At 40.7% G+C, this 17,013-nt stretch overlaps 1 protein-coding gene across 4 annotated transcripts in view; it reads right to left on the minus strand.

Annotated features, from left to right (window-relative positions):
- The window catches only part of COLEC11 (collectin subfamily member 11), a 39,639-nt gene that overhangs the window by 19,376 nt on the left and 3,250 nt on the right, over positions 1 to 17,013 (minus strand). For 3 of the 4 annotated variants that reach the window (XM_026845844.1, XM_026845841.1, XM_026845842.1), the window contains exon 2: positions 2,773 to 2,928. In XM_026845844.1, the coding sequence (XP_026701645.1) occupies positions 2,773 to 2,902 (130 nt within the window). In that variant the 5' untranslated portion in view covers positions 2,903 to 2,928. Of the gene's footprint in view, positions 1 to 2,772; positions 2,929 to 13,713; positions 13,792 to 17,013 lie in introns of those variants that run through there. The other variant, XM_026845843.1, reaches the window with a different exon arrangement.

Genomic DNA, 17,013 nt, shown 5'->3' on the forward strand with positions numbered 1-17,013 from the left:
AAACACGGATCAGTCTGCTGTCTGGATTCTCAGAGCCACAGCATTTTTCCCTTCTGCATTTCATCTTACTCCTTTATACTGTTGAGGTTATAAAATAAAAAAAATAAAATAAAAAAATCAGTCCCTAAGACCTAAGCTGCTGACCTTAAATTCATTTATGCCTTTTTCTATTCTTGGTGTCTTTACTGGCTTTCTTCATCTTTCATTTCCACCTCCGTTCTCATCTCATCCCCCTTCCGATTCTCCCTTTTATTCTATGGGGTCCTAATTGGCTTTGTGTCATTTTCTTATTTCTTTTTTTTTTTTTTTTTTTTTTTTTTTTTTTAGTTTCCAGTCTCTCCACTCAGTCTCATTCTTTGTGCCCTTATTTTCTCTTTTCCCTTTATGTCTTCTTGTTCTTCTAAAATTTCTCCATTATGCTCCCCCACTTTTGGATATTTTTCTCTAGTGTCTTCTTCCTTCACCACCCTATTTGGGCTCCACTTTCTGTACCACCTCTTAGGCTTAACCCTCTCTTCCCTTTCACACACTCCATGGTCTCCCTTATTTCTTCCACTTCTTCCCTGTACCTATTTTTCCCAAATCCCGACAGGCTCGTGCCCAGCAGCAGTGCAGGGCTCTGTTCCTCCATCACTGGAGATGTTGCTGGCAGCCCAGCAGAGGAGGAGAAGGGGCAGATCTAAAAGCCGCAGTGAGCAAATCCCACTGCGTGGGAGCCGAAATTTGGGCATGCAGCCACATAAATGCTCAGTTTAAAGGAAGCCTTGGCCACTGAAACGGGTTGGAGTTGTGCCAGTGGGGGACAGCAGTATCTCATTACCAATTCTCTGAGCCAGTCCCCCTGACAGCATAGCTGGAGCACTGATAGCTTTTTAGGGATTTCACATTAACTAGCGCTGTATCAGGCCATTTTGTGCTTCACTGAATTTGTACATCAATCTCCCTCACTTTTGCAAGGCTTACATCTCATGAAGCAGAGTGAAATCATTAACACATGATGGTTTTCAGGCTTCTCTGTTGTTTCCTGGCTCAGGATTGCCTTCTGACAAAGGACCTGAATATTGCAATATTTATATGTTTTTAAAAACTCTGCTGAATATAATAATAGTCCTCATTTAAAAATGGTAAATCACAGATGTTAATTTTGACTGATTACACAAACAAGGAAACTAAGGCAAAGAAGTTACAAAACTTGTCAAAGCCTGTCAACTTCTTTGAAATGAAAAGTCACGTCAAAGCTCCAGTTCCCAGTGCTGACCCTTTACCTGATCTTCTGTGTAACTTTGGACAACATACATTTGACTTGTTTGTGTTCTTTTCTGTAAGTCATATCATCAGCACTGTCTTATGCCTCTTTCACAGAAATATATCAAACAAATGAAACAACTTCATTCAAACCTCAGAAGACCTGGATATAGTGTTGTTCCTTCTAACTAGAACACGTGCAGAAGGTGTAAATATTATTAAGGCTACTTACTGAAGGAAAACAAACAAAAAAAACCCAACAGATTTTGGTTCAGATCAGGCATCCAAATCTGCATCTATAGCAATAATAAAAAAAAAAACAGGAGAGCTTTTTTGGTCCTGAAGCCAATTGGCCAAGCACAACCCACATCACTACAGACCAATTCTCTTGCTTCCAGCACAGGGCAGCCACATCCAAACTGGGCAATGTCTGGAGAGGGCAGTTTACACCACAGCCAAATCTGTGGCCAAGGCTGCACTCGCAATTTAACTGTATGAATAACTGCAGGACAGAACTGAGTCTTACCATCAACAATTAATTAAGCAGCACAGACAGACACAGCCTACAGTCCATACTGTGGTCCTCAGGCAACTGTAAAGCCTGGGTTTGTGCTAGGTAACATCAGTGGCATCAACATTGTTAGGTGAGTTTTGTGTTACTACAATATGTAACTACCAGAAAAACTGTAACATTAGTTGTGCAGTTCTTAAACAATGCTGGGTTTTTTTATTGTTAATGATAAACTGGTGATTTTCATGGGTTTTTTTTGTCCTTAGCTAACAGGTATTTCCCCAGTCTCACAGGTGTTACACTCCAGTAGAAATATCATACCCTCTATAAAGGGAATTACTGTTATTGATTGAACAGGGCTGGGATTTCACACCATAATGGATGCTGTTGCTTTAAAATGCTAGTTCTTCCCAGTTGTTGATTTCCTATCTGAGGTACGTTTCTTGCTACAAAAAAAAAAAAAAATCAATAATTTATTATGTTGTCTTTTGGGGGCAATAGTTTGGGGGCATATTTTGTAAAAATGTGACTTTTGTCCACAGAAATTACAGAAATTCCAAAAATGTAACTAATTTTTTAAATTATTCTGAAAGGTACTTGAGCAGTTAAAATTCAAGGGAAGACAAACATAAGACTAAAAAATACAAATACTTCCCATTACATTGCAAAATGGCAATGAAAACCTCTCCTGGTATAAAGTAGGGCCTGATTTTGCAGTCGTTGGGTACGTGTACCAATCCCGAGTATAAACACAGAGAAAGCAACCAGGCAGTGTATCAGTGTAACAAGCACTACTGATCAGAAGCAAGTCTGGGAAACTTTAGCATGCATTCTCTGAACCATGTTTATTTTAACAGGCATCTTATGGGCCTTAAAACTCCATTTTTAAGGAGGCTACAAATGGGACAAATAAGAGGACAACTGAAAGGCACTTTGACTCTGTTAGAAACTGTGCAAATGAGGCTGTTAGAAAGAAAAGATTAGTATTTGAATGACGGAGTAGGCTTCCACATTACCTTTGAGGCCTGGAACAAGAATTTGAACAGAGCAGGACTCCTCTGCAATATGTTGAGGATATCCAGACTTTAGCAGTGACAGGAAGGCAAGGCTAATTAGAGTCACCAAGAAAACCAGATCTCTCTTCATAATGAGCACTTACAGGTCACTGACTCCTAAACAAAAGAATGAATAAACAGTTATAAGAATTCCAAAGACTTTCAACAGTTTCTGAACATATGCAGCATCCTAATACAAATATAATATATTTTTGTGTGCCATAACCCACACAGAACATGTGCAGGTCCTCCAAGCAGGTTGTATGTGCCACAGACATACATGAGACATGCAGCAGCACATTCAGCAGCTTGTTTTGGTGTTAGACTGGGTAAAATAAAGCTCAGAAGAAATTTAGTTAACAATTAGGAGATTAAACAATGCTAATAGTATGCAATTCTGTGTTCACAATTTTTCATTGGAGGCGGGGATCTGGAAAGGTCAAAGGAGAAAATATAGTACACAGCCTTGCACTGAAAGATGTTAGCACTAAGTTGCCACTTAGAGTGCATACTGCTCTAAAGAGGCAATTCAGTAGGTGATGAGACCAACCTAAGGGCCTGAAATTTCACTTCCCATCTACCTGAGCACTGAAATTGTGCCCAGCAAATTGTCTGATACAATAGCCCTCATGTAACTCATTGAGGGTGGAAGGCAGATAATATTTCACTATATCATGCAATGAAGTTACATGAGAGTCTTCAATAAATCCTAAAAAGATTCACCTCTGAAACATACCCTTGTTTAAGCCTACAAGTAAAATGGCTTGCCTGTTACTAGGATGTGAAGAAATCTCTCAGAAAACAACAGTACAGAAATGGACCTTGTTCGAAAGGACCATCAAAAGTCGATATTTAGGGGATCTGTAGAAATACCCTTTGACAAAAGTGTTATTGATGTACTTTTGACATGTTTTTCCAGTCCTTCTTTCACCAAGGCTCTGTATTACACAAATGAGCTTAAAGTCATATCAGGGTTTCAAGAGAAAGTACCTGTATATCATCTTTTATAGCTACAATACAGATGTGTGCATTTCACATCTAGAGCAAGAAGATTGGGCTATATTACTCTCCACTCCTTGATTTCCTTCAAAAATAAGCCATGTAAGATTAGGCACAGGTGTGGGGTCAGTACATGGGTCTGTACATCTCAACATGCTGGGAATCTAGGAGGGTGGATCTGTTATTTTGGGGATGGCCTGAAGGCACAACTGCCCTTTAGCAAGGGCAGGATAATAAGGAGCTTCAGGGTATGAATGAGCAGATACCAAAACTTAAGGGATGGAGCAAGAGGAAGGCAGACTGCCCTCTACATGCAGCAAAATTCAGTTTTGCCTATTAAAAAGCCTTGCTCTAATTTTCAGTTTCATCAACTCTGATACGTTTAATAGATGTCTTAGCAGCAGAACTGAGTAGATGACTTAGGATTTGGGGGAATAAATTATGCCTCTGAGTTTCTATCCAGTTTGTGCTTCCATTATCCTCTTGGAGATAAATGAGTAGACTGCAGCAGGAGGTCAGATGGGAGCAGATTTTTGTCTCCCTCCTCATGGGAGGATGAGCACAATGGGATGGCACAGCATGAGTTACAGGAGAGGTGGTTCTACCTCACAACGCCCTCGCTAGACCATATGCTGCTACGTTCACACTGCACGGCAGGGGTGCTCCATAACACACCTCCCAGTTCTCACTGATCATCCAGATTCGGGGCACTGTGAGCCCTTTTTAACCCAAATCTCTTCCCCAGCTTTCCTTCCAAAGGAGAGTGAGGTGCAGCAGGAGGACCATGCCTTAAAAAGGTGGGGTCTATGCTTGGACCTGAGAAGAGCTCCTGGGTCAAGGGATCTCAATACAGTCATAGTCTAATGGGCTACAGTGAGGCAGGAAAATCTAACGAAAAACACTGGCTCTGGCTAATCCTCCCATGGAGCAAGTGAGAAACATGGACTATCTGGGGATTTTCATAGCCACATGCCATGCTCCCATAATGGTACAGGCATGAACTACTTCATAGACAAGCTTTGCCAGCCAGAAAGACCCGGGAGAGCATAAAAAAAAAAAAAAAAAAAGTAAGTTTCCACTAAGTTGTAATGTAACAGTTTTACTTTCAAGGTCTTTGTTTCAACTTCCTATTACCTTTTAGTCTAGCAGATGACAATATAGACAGTCTTACTAGAGATGTGTTTTGTGCCCTCACCAACATTTCTGTCAGACTACTAAGTACTAATGTCATTTACAAAGTCTCCTCTCATAGCTTAGGGTGCAGGTTGTGGAGGGACAACACTCACCCATATACAGATGCTTACAGCATTTTTTTTCTCCTTTCAAGAGTGCTTAGTTTCCAAAATTTTGCTTATCTTACCACAACTAAGATGACTGCAGCTCATAAATATGTGTCTGAATCAGCTTTAAGTATCTAGCTCAGGTATTGCTAGGAGCATAGAAACCCACAAAAGTACAAAACTTGGCTAATCAAATATTTAGGCCACATTAAGTTTTGTCACAGTTGCAGCAACATCACTCAAGGCTTCTCAAGAACACAGGCAAAAATGAATTTTGCTACTCAAGGATGAGGAACCAGAGCTGGAGGAGAAGGCACATCACAAAGGTGGACATAAAGAACAGAAATGGATGGGGGGAAGAGTAATGGAAATTTTGATGAAAAAGTTCTAATGCCATAGATAAGCATCAACCAGCCCAGCTCCCCAGGGCTCTGACTGACAAAACCAGGAAGAAACATCCACTGTTTTCCAGTCCTCTGTTGTCTTGGCCTACTGCCTCCTTTGCCTATGCACAGAGACAGCCCAAACTACTAGAAACAAGGTCAGGCCACTAACCACTTTACAGCTATTTTCCAGGGTTATAGAAACTATTTCACCACAGTCTCGATATAGTTTTGAAGTATCAGATCTCCGCGATAGCACTCTTCTCCCAAATATCCTCATGTGCATACCAAACAAAATACTTCACCTACGTTAAACTTGAAGATTCCTAACCCCAGGTTAGAAGGCACTGCATCTTGGTGTACTTTGTGGCTCATGGTATCCACAGTGGATGGTCCTGCCTCTTTCTGTCAAGACCGTATTTCACAACAGTCAGCAAGCAAAAGAGTGAGCAGCAAAAACTAGCCAAGAGGAAGGGTTGAGAAGAAAGGTGCTTCTCCAGATCTTCCCTTCAAAAGCTTCTAGGGCCAGTCATGGCACTTGAATAGTCAGTGCTGGTAGACTGGGAAGTGAGCAGGTCCATGGCAAGAACAAGGTTTTGCAATGTCCGGTTTGGGATCAACACTCCCTATGTGGGAAAGCAGTGAGTTGTGGCTGCCCCAGCCAGCCAGGAGGACATGGCAAAGACTTGTGCCTGGAAGTCTCTTCCAGACACCTGAATGTAAGTGTTTAACCCTCAGTGGTGGCCATCTTTGATGGAGAGGGAGTGGGACCATCCTGGACAACAGCCACACTGATGCTCTGTGGACTGTGCAAAGAGGCCATGAGTCACAGAATCATCTAGGTTGGAAAAGACCTTGAAGATCATCTAGTCCAACCATTACCTTAACTAAGTCCTGCCTGACTTAGCCTGCAGATCCCACCCCACAGCCCAGGAGAGCACCTGGCCACCAGCCTGCAGGTCATGCTAGGTAGGGCATCCCACCTTTTCTTTGTAGCGGGGGCACCTCAGGATGCAGAAGATCAGACAAAAAGGCTTTAAAGTCAAGTGGTTCAGGTACACAGCTAAAAGCCTGGGAATTAGGCAGTTTCAGCGTGAGCACCCAGAAGGTGATGATAAGGATTCTCAACAGACAAATCAGAGAGGGGAATGAAATGGCCTGAGATGGAAGTGAAATTAAGAGAGTGCTCCAGTCTCTGAATTAGTGAATAAAAAGGCAGCATCACCTCCTCTGGTTGCATTTTATGAGGTTTTAGATGTATCCAGACTACAACTGAAAGATCAAAGCCTCTGGGTACATTAAATTTTAATCTGCCTTTGAAAATTGCTACACAGCTCAGATTTGAGACAGAGGCATCAAGCAGCAGAGAACTGTCAGGGCTGCTTGGTGGCTCTGCTTAGCAGTCAGATACGAAGAATTTTCTGGGAAAAACAAAACCTCTAGTGAAGCTTTCATCACATTCCCCACTGTCTGCTGCTGCTGCTGCAGGGCTTACAAGCCTCAGAGACACAGGGGATACACCTCACCCTAGCTCCTGATAGCTCAACTGGCAGAGAAAAATGATTATTTCCAGAAAACAGAGCTTCTTAGTATCAGTCAGGTCACAACATCTGGACCCCTATGAATACTCGGGAAATTACCTTGGTCTGAGAAGAGCCACTGACAGAGGAAATCTCTGAAGAGGTTGCAGATTAAATACTTTATGGAGTCTACAGCTGCAGTAAAGGGACACGGTAGTAGTAGAAATCAAACCAAAAGCACTTTGGATATCACTTTCTCCACCTTTTCCTGCATTAAGAAGAAACCTTCTTTTCTGCAGCTAAATTTGCCTTATATGATTAAAGTAAGAGTTTGAACTCCAGGTATGTGCTACAGCAGTACCTTTCATTTTAAAATCCTGGAAAATTCCTTGCCTTTTGGACCTACTTTCAATTCTTTCAGGCCAAGATTCATAAAGGCATTTGGAAAACTAAATTCCACTGAAACTGGTCCTCAGAAAGATGTGCCAGCCTGTTTTTTCAAACACTATCTTGGCCCTGGCATTTGGAGTATCTTCAGTTTTGGTAAAATCAATGCCAGAGAGAAACTTAGCGATGTTCAGCACTTGTAAAAATATGAGTATTTTCTCACTTTCTATGCAGAGGTCAGGAGTCACTTATAATGGTGGCCACTTAATCAGCATAAGCTGACAGCTTTGAAAAAAATGAGAGAAGGAGGAAAAGGCAGCATTTAAACGTTCTTTCCTTTAAAAAAACATATAACAAAACATCTCTATTCCCATTAGGAATGGAAACATACCAATGCAACTAGCACAGTAATTTCAAAACAACTTTTGAGATCTGTCAGCTTTAGGGAATCTGCCTCAGTTGCCAAGAGAGAAGAGGTTTATTAAGCCAAGCTACAAGTGACAAGTCCTTGAGAGGTCATCGGAGAATCCCCAAGGCACCACAGACTCGCTCAAAACTGCTGCAGGAGCGGCCAGGCCAGCTGGCACACAGCGCTCCTTGAGCTCCCCACTCCCCCCCAGCCATCTATGGAAAGCCAGCAAATGACTCATGCATGAAGACCCTCTATCTGCCAACGCCTGTTCCACAAGGGCCGGTGGCTTATTGTACAATGTTATTTTGGACCTAGAAGCAACAACACAGATGATCTGCCTAGTTTAATCTAAATGGCTGAGAAATGCTGAAGGAAAATGATGTTCGCTGGCATTCATACTCAGCCTGCCAAGAGCTACACAGTGGCTGCAATCCTCTGTATAAACCTATGGGACTCCTCTTTGAACTGTTTTTATTTCACTGAGTTGGTTTCATTCTTATTACAATTTTTTATTATTAGTTTAAAATTATACTTCATTCTCAGGGATCTGAGCTGAATTATCTATATTCTGAATTGAGTATGTTCCTGGTGCAGTCAGGCACACAGATCTGCAGAGCCACAGCCACATTTGGTGGGTGATTTTCCCAGGCAGGTTTGAGTCAGCGCTACAGACATATCAACAGCTTTCAACAGTTTTCACTCCCCTGACTTTTCAAGTCCTCGTCACCCACACCCCGACACCTCCCAGAACTATCTGGCAGCCTGTGTGTCCTCAAACGCACCGGTAGGTCCTAAACTGCATCCTAACGGATACAACATGTGCCCACCAAATCATGTCATTGAAATGCCAGGCTGTGACACAGACCTCACACTATTTCAAGCTTTTTGAACAGTTAAAAGAAAAAAAAAAAAAAGTAATTAAGTCCCAGGGCTACAAGGTTAACACCAGGGCCCAGTGCAGATCAAGGATATGTTTCTGGGGGAAGCGGGGAGAGGCAGAAGGGACAAACGTCCAGCACTGTGCATGCAAGCTGCTTTTGAGGACTGCAGATCATTCCCTGGAGAAGATGTCTTTCACACTAGAGACGAAATCTGTGTCACTGACCGTTCTCCATTACAGCCTTGCTGATCATCCTAACCTACAGATATTTTGCATAGCTATGCTTTTATTTTATCTAAGCATTTTCTCATTTGTTCTCCCAGCTCCCTCATGAATTACCTTGGGTAATCAAGAGTTCACCATTTAGCTGAAATATAAAAATAGAATCAATGATAAAACTGCTTAAACAATGTGTGATCATTTTCATAGTGTTGCAGTGCTCTGAAGTTAAATTCTATGTGTTGATTTAAAGGTTAACGCAATAGGCTTGAAAGATTTTTTTTTTTAATCCTTAAATGTTAATACCATACAATTGCAAAAATGAGGACCATAACTGCCGTGACTACAAAGTCTCTGTGAAATCTATGGAGCATGGAGCAGCATAAAGCAGAGACATAACATATTTCAGGTCCTGATGATGCTGAAGAACAGCGATGTTTGCGCAGAGGACAAAAGAGTGAGTCTAAGCTGATGGGAAGCTAACATTACCTAAAAGCCTAACTGATAGGAAGTCATTGGTTACTCCCTAAAGTATACTTAATTCTGGCTCAATACAGTTATTTCCTCAGCTGATGTTTGTGAGGTGTAAGGGACTATTATTTCTGACTGTACAACATAGGTGCCCTTGTCATACACAGGAATAGTAGCCTCACTTTTCATCAAGAAGAATGTTTTTAAAAATTGAGACAAAATTCTTACTGATGTAGTTCTGCTAAAGTCATTGAGTTTATGTCAGAATTAACTTACTGTCATCTGTGCTGAAAATATAAAATCAGAGCTTCAGTAAGGGTGAGATGAAAATAGTGCCAGTGTTTTCAAAACCTGTAACTAGAGGGAGATGGGACCCATATGATTTCTTGCCCCAAGTGCCAAATCTCTCACAATAGCTCTATATGGGTTTTTTTACATAGTAGAGAGTAACACTCAAGGAGAATTTTATCTTTGTCTGTGTATCAGTCAGAAATAAAGAGAAATGTAAACAAAATTTCTCCTACAATGTTTTAATCAAAGTCCCTGTTAGATGACCATATCTCTGCCATAGCCTCATTTGCATCTACAATTTACAGACATAGTTTGTGATTTTGGGTGCCATCCTTGATATATGTCAGAACAAATTTTCAGTATTTTTAACCACCTCAAAATCCAAAAAAATGCACAGTTCAAATATAGGTGTGAGTTTTTCTAAAACCTGTGTCTAAATTATCTCAGTTCAGCACCATTCCTATAAAGCTTCTACATGAGAACCTGATGGTATTCCCACACACCCATCTGTAGGAACTAAAACACCAAGGATTCACCAAGAATCAGTGAATGATGTGCAGAATGATGCAGGGTACATTTCTTTACATGGATAAATACATATTATTTACATATGCATTTGACATCTTATTTCTGAAGCTTTAAGACATCATTTTTCTGTCCTCCATGTCCACAAAGCCTTAGGATTGGCTGCAGAAGTTGGGATATTTGTGCCATATTTAAGTGCTTAAGACCCATTCAACCATTTTAGGCTTTTCACTATGTTCTCACCCTCCGGGTATTTAGAAGTTTTCCAAGTGGGCCTAACAGTTGTCATCTTGAGGGCACTGGACAGGCTCCACAGGCAAACATAACCTGAGGAGGGTGGTCCGAGTCCCACAGCTACATTCTTGGAGGTGCAGAGAAGAGGCAGAAAGGTTCTATCAAGGCCCCATCCAATCACCCCAGACATGTCAGCAATGGCGCATGCCTTTTGCACAACAGAAGTGCCACTCAAGTATTGATCCAAAAGGTGAGAAGTACCAGCTCTAGAACATCCTTAACTTAAAAGGATTTGAATCCACAGCTCCAATTCCCCAGGAGAGTAATGGACTCAGTAGGTGATATTAGATTACACTCAGTCATGTCATATTAAAGGATGGAAAACAAGCTGGGAAGAAGCCTGGGGAAGAAGCCAGCTGAAGCCTATTGGTAGGACACTAGAATAAAAAGGGCAAAACGAATGTTTTCCCTTCCCTGCTTTCTGTTTTTATGTCTTACAACTGACTCATGTATAAACACATGGACAGGTCAGGAATGCCCAGAGAGAAGACAAAATCAAAGCAAAGCAGTTTATGAGGATAGAGGAAGAGAAAATACATGAGAAGAGACATAGGACATAGACTACTAGTGGGCAAAACACAAAGCATAAGTGAAAAAACAGGGTCCTGACCAAAGATGTGTGGCAGAGAAAGGACAGAGGGAGAGATGGCACCATCCCAGAGTGCAAGTGGACGGAGAAAGGTATGGTTTTGGTTACCCCAGCATTCTACTCCTCACTGAGGAGGAGCACAAACACAAAAGAGCAGAAACCGCTTTTGCCCCCATTTTCTCACACACTAGATATGCAACAGCAACATTTAAAGAAGGTTCTAAGAATCAAGGGACGCCACTTGACTGCTGCCCAATCCTTCCCAATGCTGCAAGTATGGCACCTCAAAAAGTGAACCACATGACAGAGCACAGCTGGCATTAGGAGATGCCTATTTAGCAAGACAACTTTACTTAGATCCAGATCTCACGCTAGCAGATGTTATAAGCAGACCCTTAGGTAAGATTTAACCATTCTGGCTTAGGTGCTCAGTTTGAGAAAAACACCCTGAACTCCATGTATATTCAAATCAGAGAAAGGCACCTTAACGTGGGAATCCATTTCACCCTAAAACAGGACAGATAATTTACTCTGGAGGTACATACCTATTCATTGGCCCGTATGACTAGCTCAGCCTTGAAGGTATGTAAAGTTACGTGAGGGGAGTCCCACTGTTGCTAATTAGCTAAGCCAACCTATGGGAGGGCTAACAGCAGCCTGGCTTCCCCACTGCATTCACATATTACCCTCCCCTTCTCTGTACTGTCACCAACCACCAGCTGATCCCATCGTGAGCTAGCACAAGCTGCTATGCCAGCAGAAAGCTATTCTTCTTTTTGTAATGTTATTTTTCAGTTGATTTAGTTCCTTGGTTCCTGCTGAGGGTAAAATGGCCATCATTCCTGTGAAAAATGTTGCCAGCCAGGGAAAGAAATGCCCTTGGCAGAAGCTGAGATAGCCTTTAGCATGTTATAAAATTGTGCCCTTGCATGCCAGCAGCATACAGAAAACAGAAAGATGAAAAAAAAAAAAAAAAAAAAAAAAAAAAAAAAAAAAAAAAAACAGCACATAATTAGAGTGGGAACATTTTAAAAGGAGGAAAGTTATGGCAAAATACCAGGCTGCAATGGAAAATAATATCCAGCAAAAGATACGGAGCATCAGAGATACAACATGAGGTATTTTGCAATAACATGCAAGCCACCAAGAGTCATGGAAATGATCCAAGAGTGTTATCCTCAAATGACAAGGACATACTTCTTGGAATGATATCCTCAATATAAAAAACCACCATAATACATAAGCATGCACGATCAAAATCTTGCATTTGAATTGGGGCAGTGTCAATGCAATTTCAACAGAAGGTTATTTCTATTCTCAGGATGGGGATCTGCAGAGACCAAATAACACTCTACATGTGATCCTATGCTGAACCCTTCATATCAGTTCCAATGAGCCTGGGAAAAGGAGGGAACAAAGTTATATTGGTGACACAAAGACCAACAATACCTTCAGAAAAACGGCCAAGCCTCAATGCAAGAGAAAAATCAAGAGTATCAGAGCAAAAAGCAAGCCTCACAGGAAATACAGCCATATATCTTCACTGGACAAATGAAGGGTAAACTTGATAACAATAGTACTATTCAATGGCCTTTCACTCTTAGAGCTCTGAAACACCTTTCCAATTACAGATAAGGAAAAAAGACAAAAGGAAGGGGAACCTACCAAAGCAGTTCCCCAGATTACGAGAAAATACACGGTTGGTACATAGAAATGGTTGTAGAAGCAAAATGCAGTGTAAGAAAACCAGGTTTCTATGGGTCTGATGTGACTTAGTAAAAGCACATGCAAAGATGCATGATGACTGCAGATGACTAGACATTAACAAAGTTTTCAGAAGTCAAAGTACTCTTACATTGGTATGCTACAGCAGACTTTCACTGATCAGTCTATATTGTTGGCAATAGTCATAATCCTATTTATAAGGTATGCCAAATGGAAGACAGATGAAATAATACCTTTCAGTGGCCAAACATTTCCCTGAGCAGTTCTTTTATATACCACAACACTTGTATTAGAAATCCTTCGCTGTGTACAATGCACCAATGTACAAATATTTTTAAAAACTGAGAAAGAGTACAAGTGATTGCATGAAGGTTTGAGATGCTTTTGATAATCTCATCTCATTTAAAAAAAAGTTAATTCAGAAAGAAACAGATAAAATGTGTAGAACACAATCTGCAAACAAGGGTGTTTATCTGAATTCATATAAACTGAAGGTGTTACTCCTCTTATCCATATACCACAATGCTTCTGCTACCAAAAAATTATTGAGGATGATAACTCTGAATTTTTTATTAAAGTCCTTCCATTTAACGAACTGCCCTGAGAGATATCTTTATTTTAATAATGTACATTTCTAGGGAAGGATATAACAAGCTATATTAAGTGATAACTACTGGCATTTCCACCTGCTTTGATACTCTAACAATAGCAGCAGATGCATCCTTCACACAGCTAGAACATGACTGGAGGTCAGTTATGCACAAATTAAGAAGCTGCACATCAGCTAAGCAGTGATCACCTGAACCTCAGCATGTATCTGTTCAACATTTATAGGGAACTTACAGGAACAAAACCTAATGCTACTGCTCTGATTACACAGCTACCAGTAAAAGAAAAGGCTTCAGAAGTGTTAAAGACTACACTGACCTTGTCCTGGTTGAAATCCCAGCATCTGCCAGTTGACTTAAGCAAAGGAAGAACAAACCACAAAAATGAGACTTTCCACAGTTACTCTGCTGCCAAAAAGATAACGGGGGAACCAACTCTAAACATATAAAAAACTCCATGTATCCAACACTGTAGTTGCAACATTTAACATCATCTTCCCTAAAATCAAGGAACAATGTGAACGCAATCTGTGCAAACCAAGTCTAAATGGGTAAATGCATGTTTAAATAGAGAGTTGCTTAGAAGATGGAATAAAAACTATTATGACCAGAACCATTAACAAATCACCTCATAGACCCTGGCATCAAGTGCCAACAGATTTGTTTTACGTGAAAGGACATACACACGTTGTTGTAGCTGATATAACTACATCCCTGGGCGTATCAAGTTGGCACTGCTTACACAAGCTTGACATACACCATCCAGAAACTAAATTAAGGATTTGCAAGACATGGGATGCCCAGCTAGTCTCTGTTCAGATGGGAGGGTTTCAAGTTGACAGTAAAACTGCTCCAGCATCTATAGAGAGTGCTCTTTTACAGTGTACTAAGTTCCCATTATACCCACAGCACTGGAAGTAGATACAGCAGTGGGCATGGTCTGCATAAAAATCAACGGTCATTTAAATCACTTCTGGTATAAACCTATTTACCTATATCAACAAAACTTGTAAAGATAATACAGTTGCCTCCACATACGACACAGACAGTTTAAACTTAAACAGTCCAACCTAAATAATTCTGGAGGCGTGATACTCAAGACATGAAGATGCTTGGAAACTGGTAGAAATTTTCACATTCTACTTAAGAACATCACCACAAGGACTTCTTTAGACAAATCAGGTTCCTCATCACTATTTCCTCAAAACAACAAGCAAAGTTATCTATGAATGCTCTGTGAAAAAATATGCCTTTGTTGTTTCAAGGACTGCCCTTGAAAAGATAGTACAGAAAAATCACTAATTATCCCTTGAGGAGTTAAGATTTAGGATTATTTAAATAGAGCAGACATAAGGAAATAGCTATGTATGTTGCCAATGGATTTTAAACTAATTTTTAACTATTATAAATTAGTTATATGTTCATGCATTCATGAAGGTTTTATATAAAGAAAAAAGGTTTTATAAAAAGAGAAAAGGTTTTATAAAAAAGAAAGTAAAACAGAGAGTGACTACAGAGTTTTTTGCCCTCCACAATTACATGAAAGGCAATTCTGACATTACAGTATTCAACAACAAAGAAAGTAAACCTCCAATAAAGAGGTTTTTCACCATAACATGGCTCTCATTACATCATCTCACCTCATCTCTGCATTGGCTTTAAATTACAAGATCATTGTACAGCTAGAGAGAAACGTTGCAAATGCATCTGTGGGTGCTGCCAACAGATCCACCACCCTCCGCAGCGTGCATAAGATGTGCTTCTCCTGCTCTGTCACGTCCTCAGTATATGTCTCCCTTACATTTCTTGTACCTAACTCCACTAACCAGCCAGCCATCAGAGACCTATTTTCTCATTAACACCATTCTGACAAGAGAGCTCACTGAGAGACATTTTTCTTTTCCTATGTAATAAGACATTTTTTGCTGTTTCCTGTGCTAGGCCTTCTTTACATTCTTGTCTGGTGTTTTTATTTTGATTGGCTGCAATTGCCATGCCATCTAACATTGCCAGTTCCTTCACATACTAGGTTTTTTTAAAGCTCTTTCCTTTAATTGACAAAAATTAGATGTTCTCTTATAAATCCTTCTCTGATGATAATCCTAAAACTCTACTTACATTAATTAATATCCTTACAAAAAATTCCATGCTTTTCTTGTCTCCCCTTAATTCTGATATAATCAACAGCCTTTGGTGTACAGGATTCATTTAAAGAAAAGTGCTTGTGAAGACTTCTAAAATGGATGCAAGTAATTTTGGAGCCTTCTTTAGTGAAGGTGAACAATTTACGAACAATTCAGACTGAGCAGTGCATTCTTTAGCCAACCAAACACTACTTCATGTAAGCTTCAATGTCCAGCCCTTGCAGCACAGAAACAAGCAGATTGCCCTCAGCATTCGGACCAGATGGAGATCAAATCAATAACCAGTCCATGGTCTCTTGGAGGCCCACAGACTATTTCTGAGGAGTCCACTAAAGATCAATAACTGCATGCCTATTATCATAAGGTTCAATATCTGCTGAAATCATCATCACCATCATAGAAGAATTTGGAGGGATCCACAAGTAAGCCTGAAAATCACTCAAACTGAAATTCTTAAGATTGTTCTCTGTAGGATTTTTCATTTTTATGCTTATTCCACAGCTAGTGAATCATACTAACAGGACAAGAAAAAAAAAACACACAAAAACAAACAAAAACCACAAAAAAAAACAAACCCAAAAAAACGAGGGTGAGTCATTCATTCTTAAGACCAAAGACTGGCACTAGGAACCTGAGCACAGCTATGGACACAGCTTCATTCTTCAAGGTCTCCACTCAAAAACCAGCCAGAATTGGAGCAGCTTCTCTTTCCACTCTCCATCCTTCGCCCTCATTCTTCACCCCTAAACCTCCAGGTGAAAGATGCTTAAGTCAACACTGGCAACACTACCACTGAATCTGTACCTGTGGCCTCTTCCCAAGTACAAACAAAGCATCCAAAAACCATCTCCTAACAATTCAGACACCTTAAGAGGCAGGAATTGCCTGTGGTTTTGTCAGAAAACTTACTTGAGTGCCTAAACTTTCCTTACTGCACAGACCAGAAATGGCCAACATCTTGCCTGACGAGAATAGGACGCTATTCGCTCACCTAGCCCATGTATGCCCACCAAGGAAACGTGTCTTAACTCCAGTCTCCTCTAAACACACAGTAAGCAGTAAAGTCAGTAGAAAACACAGTCATTCCCTTCCAAAACAGGGTGGGGAGATGTGTCCCTCTTGCAGACTAGCTTCTTTTGGGAGTGCTCATGCCAAAGGAATAGACTTCCCTGGACTGTTTAAGCTTTCTCTTTTTTCTTCTCTAAAATCAAAGCAGTTCAACACCAGAAACTGTCTTGGGAGCTGTGGACACAATCTTGGATGTTCAGTGCTCCCACTTCCAAATCACTGTGCTGGTGAGTGACAAGGGCACCTTTCCAGCAGATGGGAGGTTGGGGTTTGAAGCAGTGCAATGAGCTGCATGCAGATCCCCTGCTTCCCAAGTAAGTGCTCCCAGTCAGTAGATTATTACATGACAACTGGGTAACAGCAGTCCATTTTTCAAAGAGGACTGTAGGAAACTGGTCTTTCAGAGC

Source organism: Athene cunicularia (assembly GCF_003259725.1).
Source record: "Athene cunicularia isolate RWA chromosome 3 unlocalized genomic scaffold, athCun1 chr3_part1, whole genome shotgun sequence".
Taxonomy (NCBI): domain Eukaryota; kingdom Metazoa; phylum Chordata; class Aves; order Strigiformes; family Strigidae; genus Athene; species Athene cunicularia.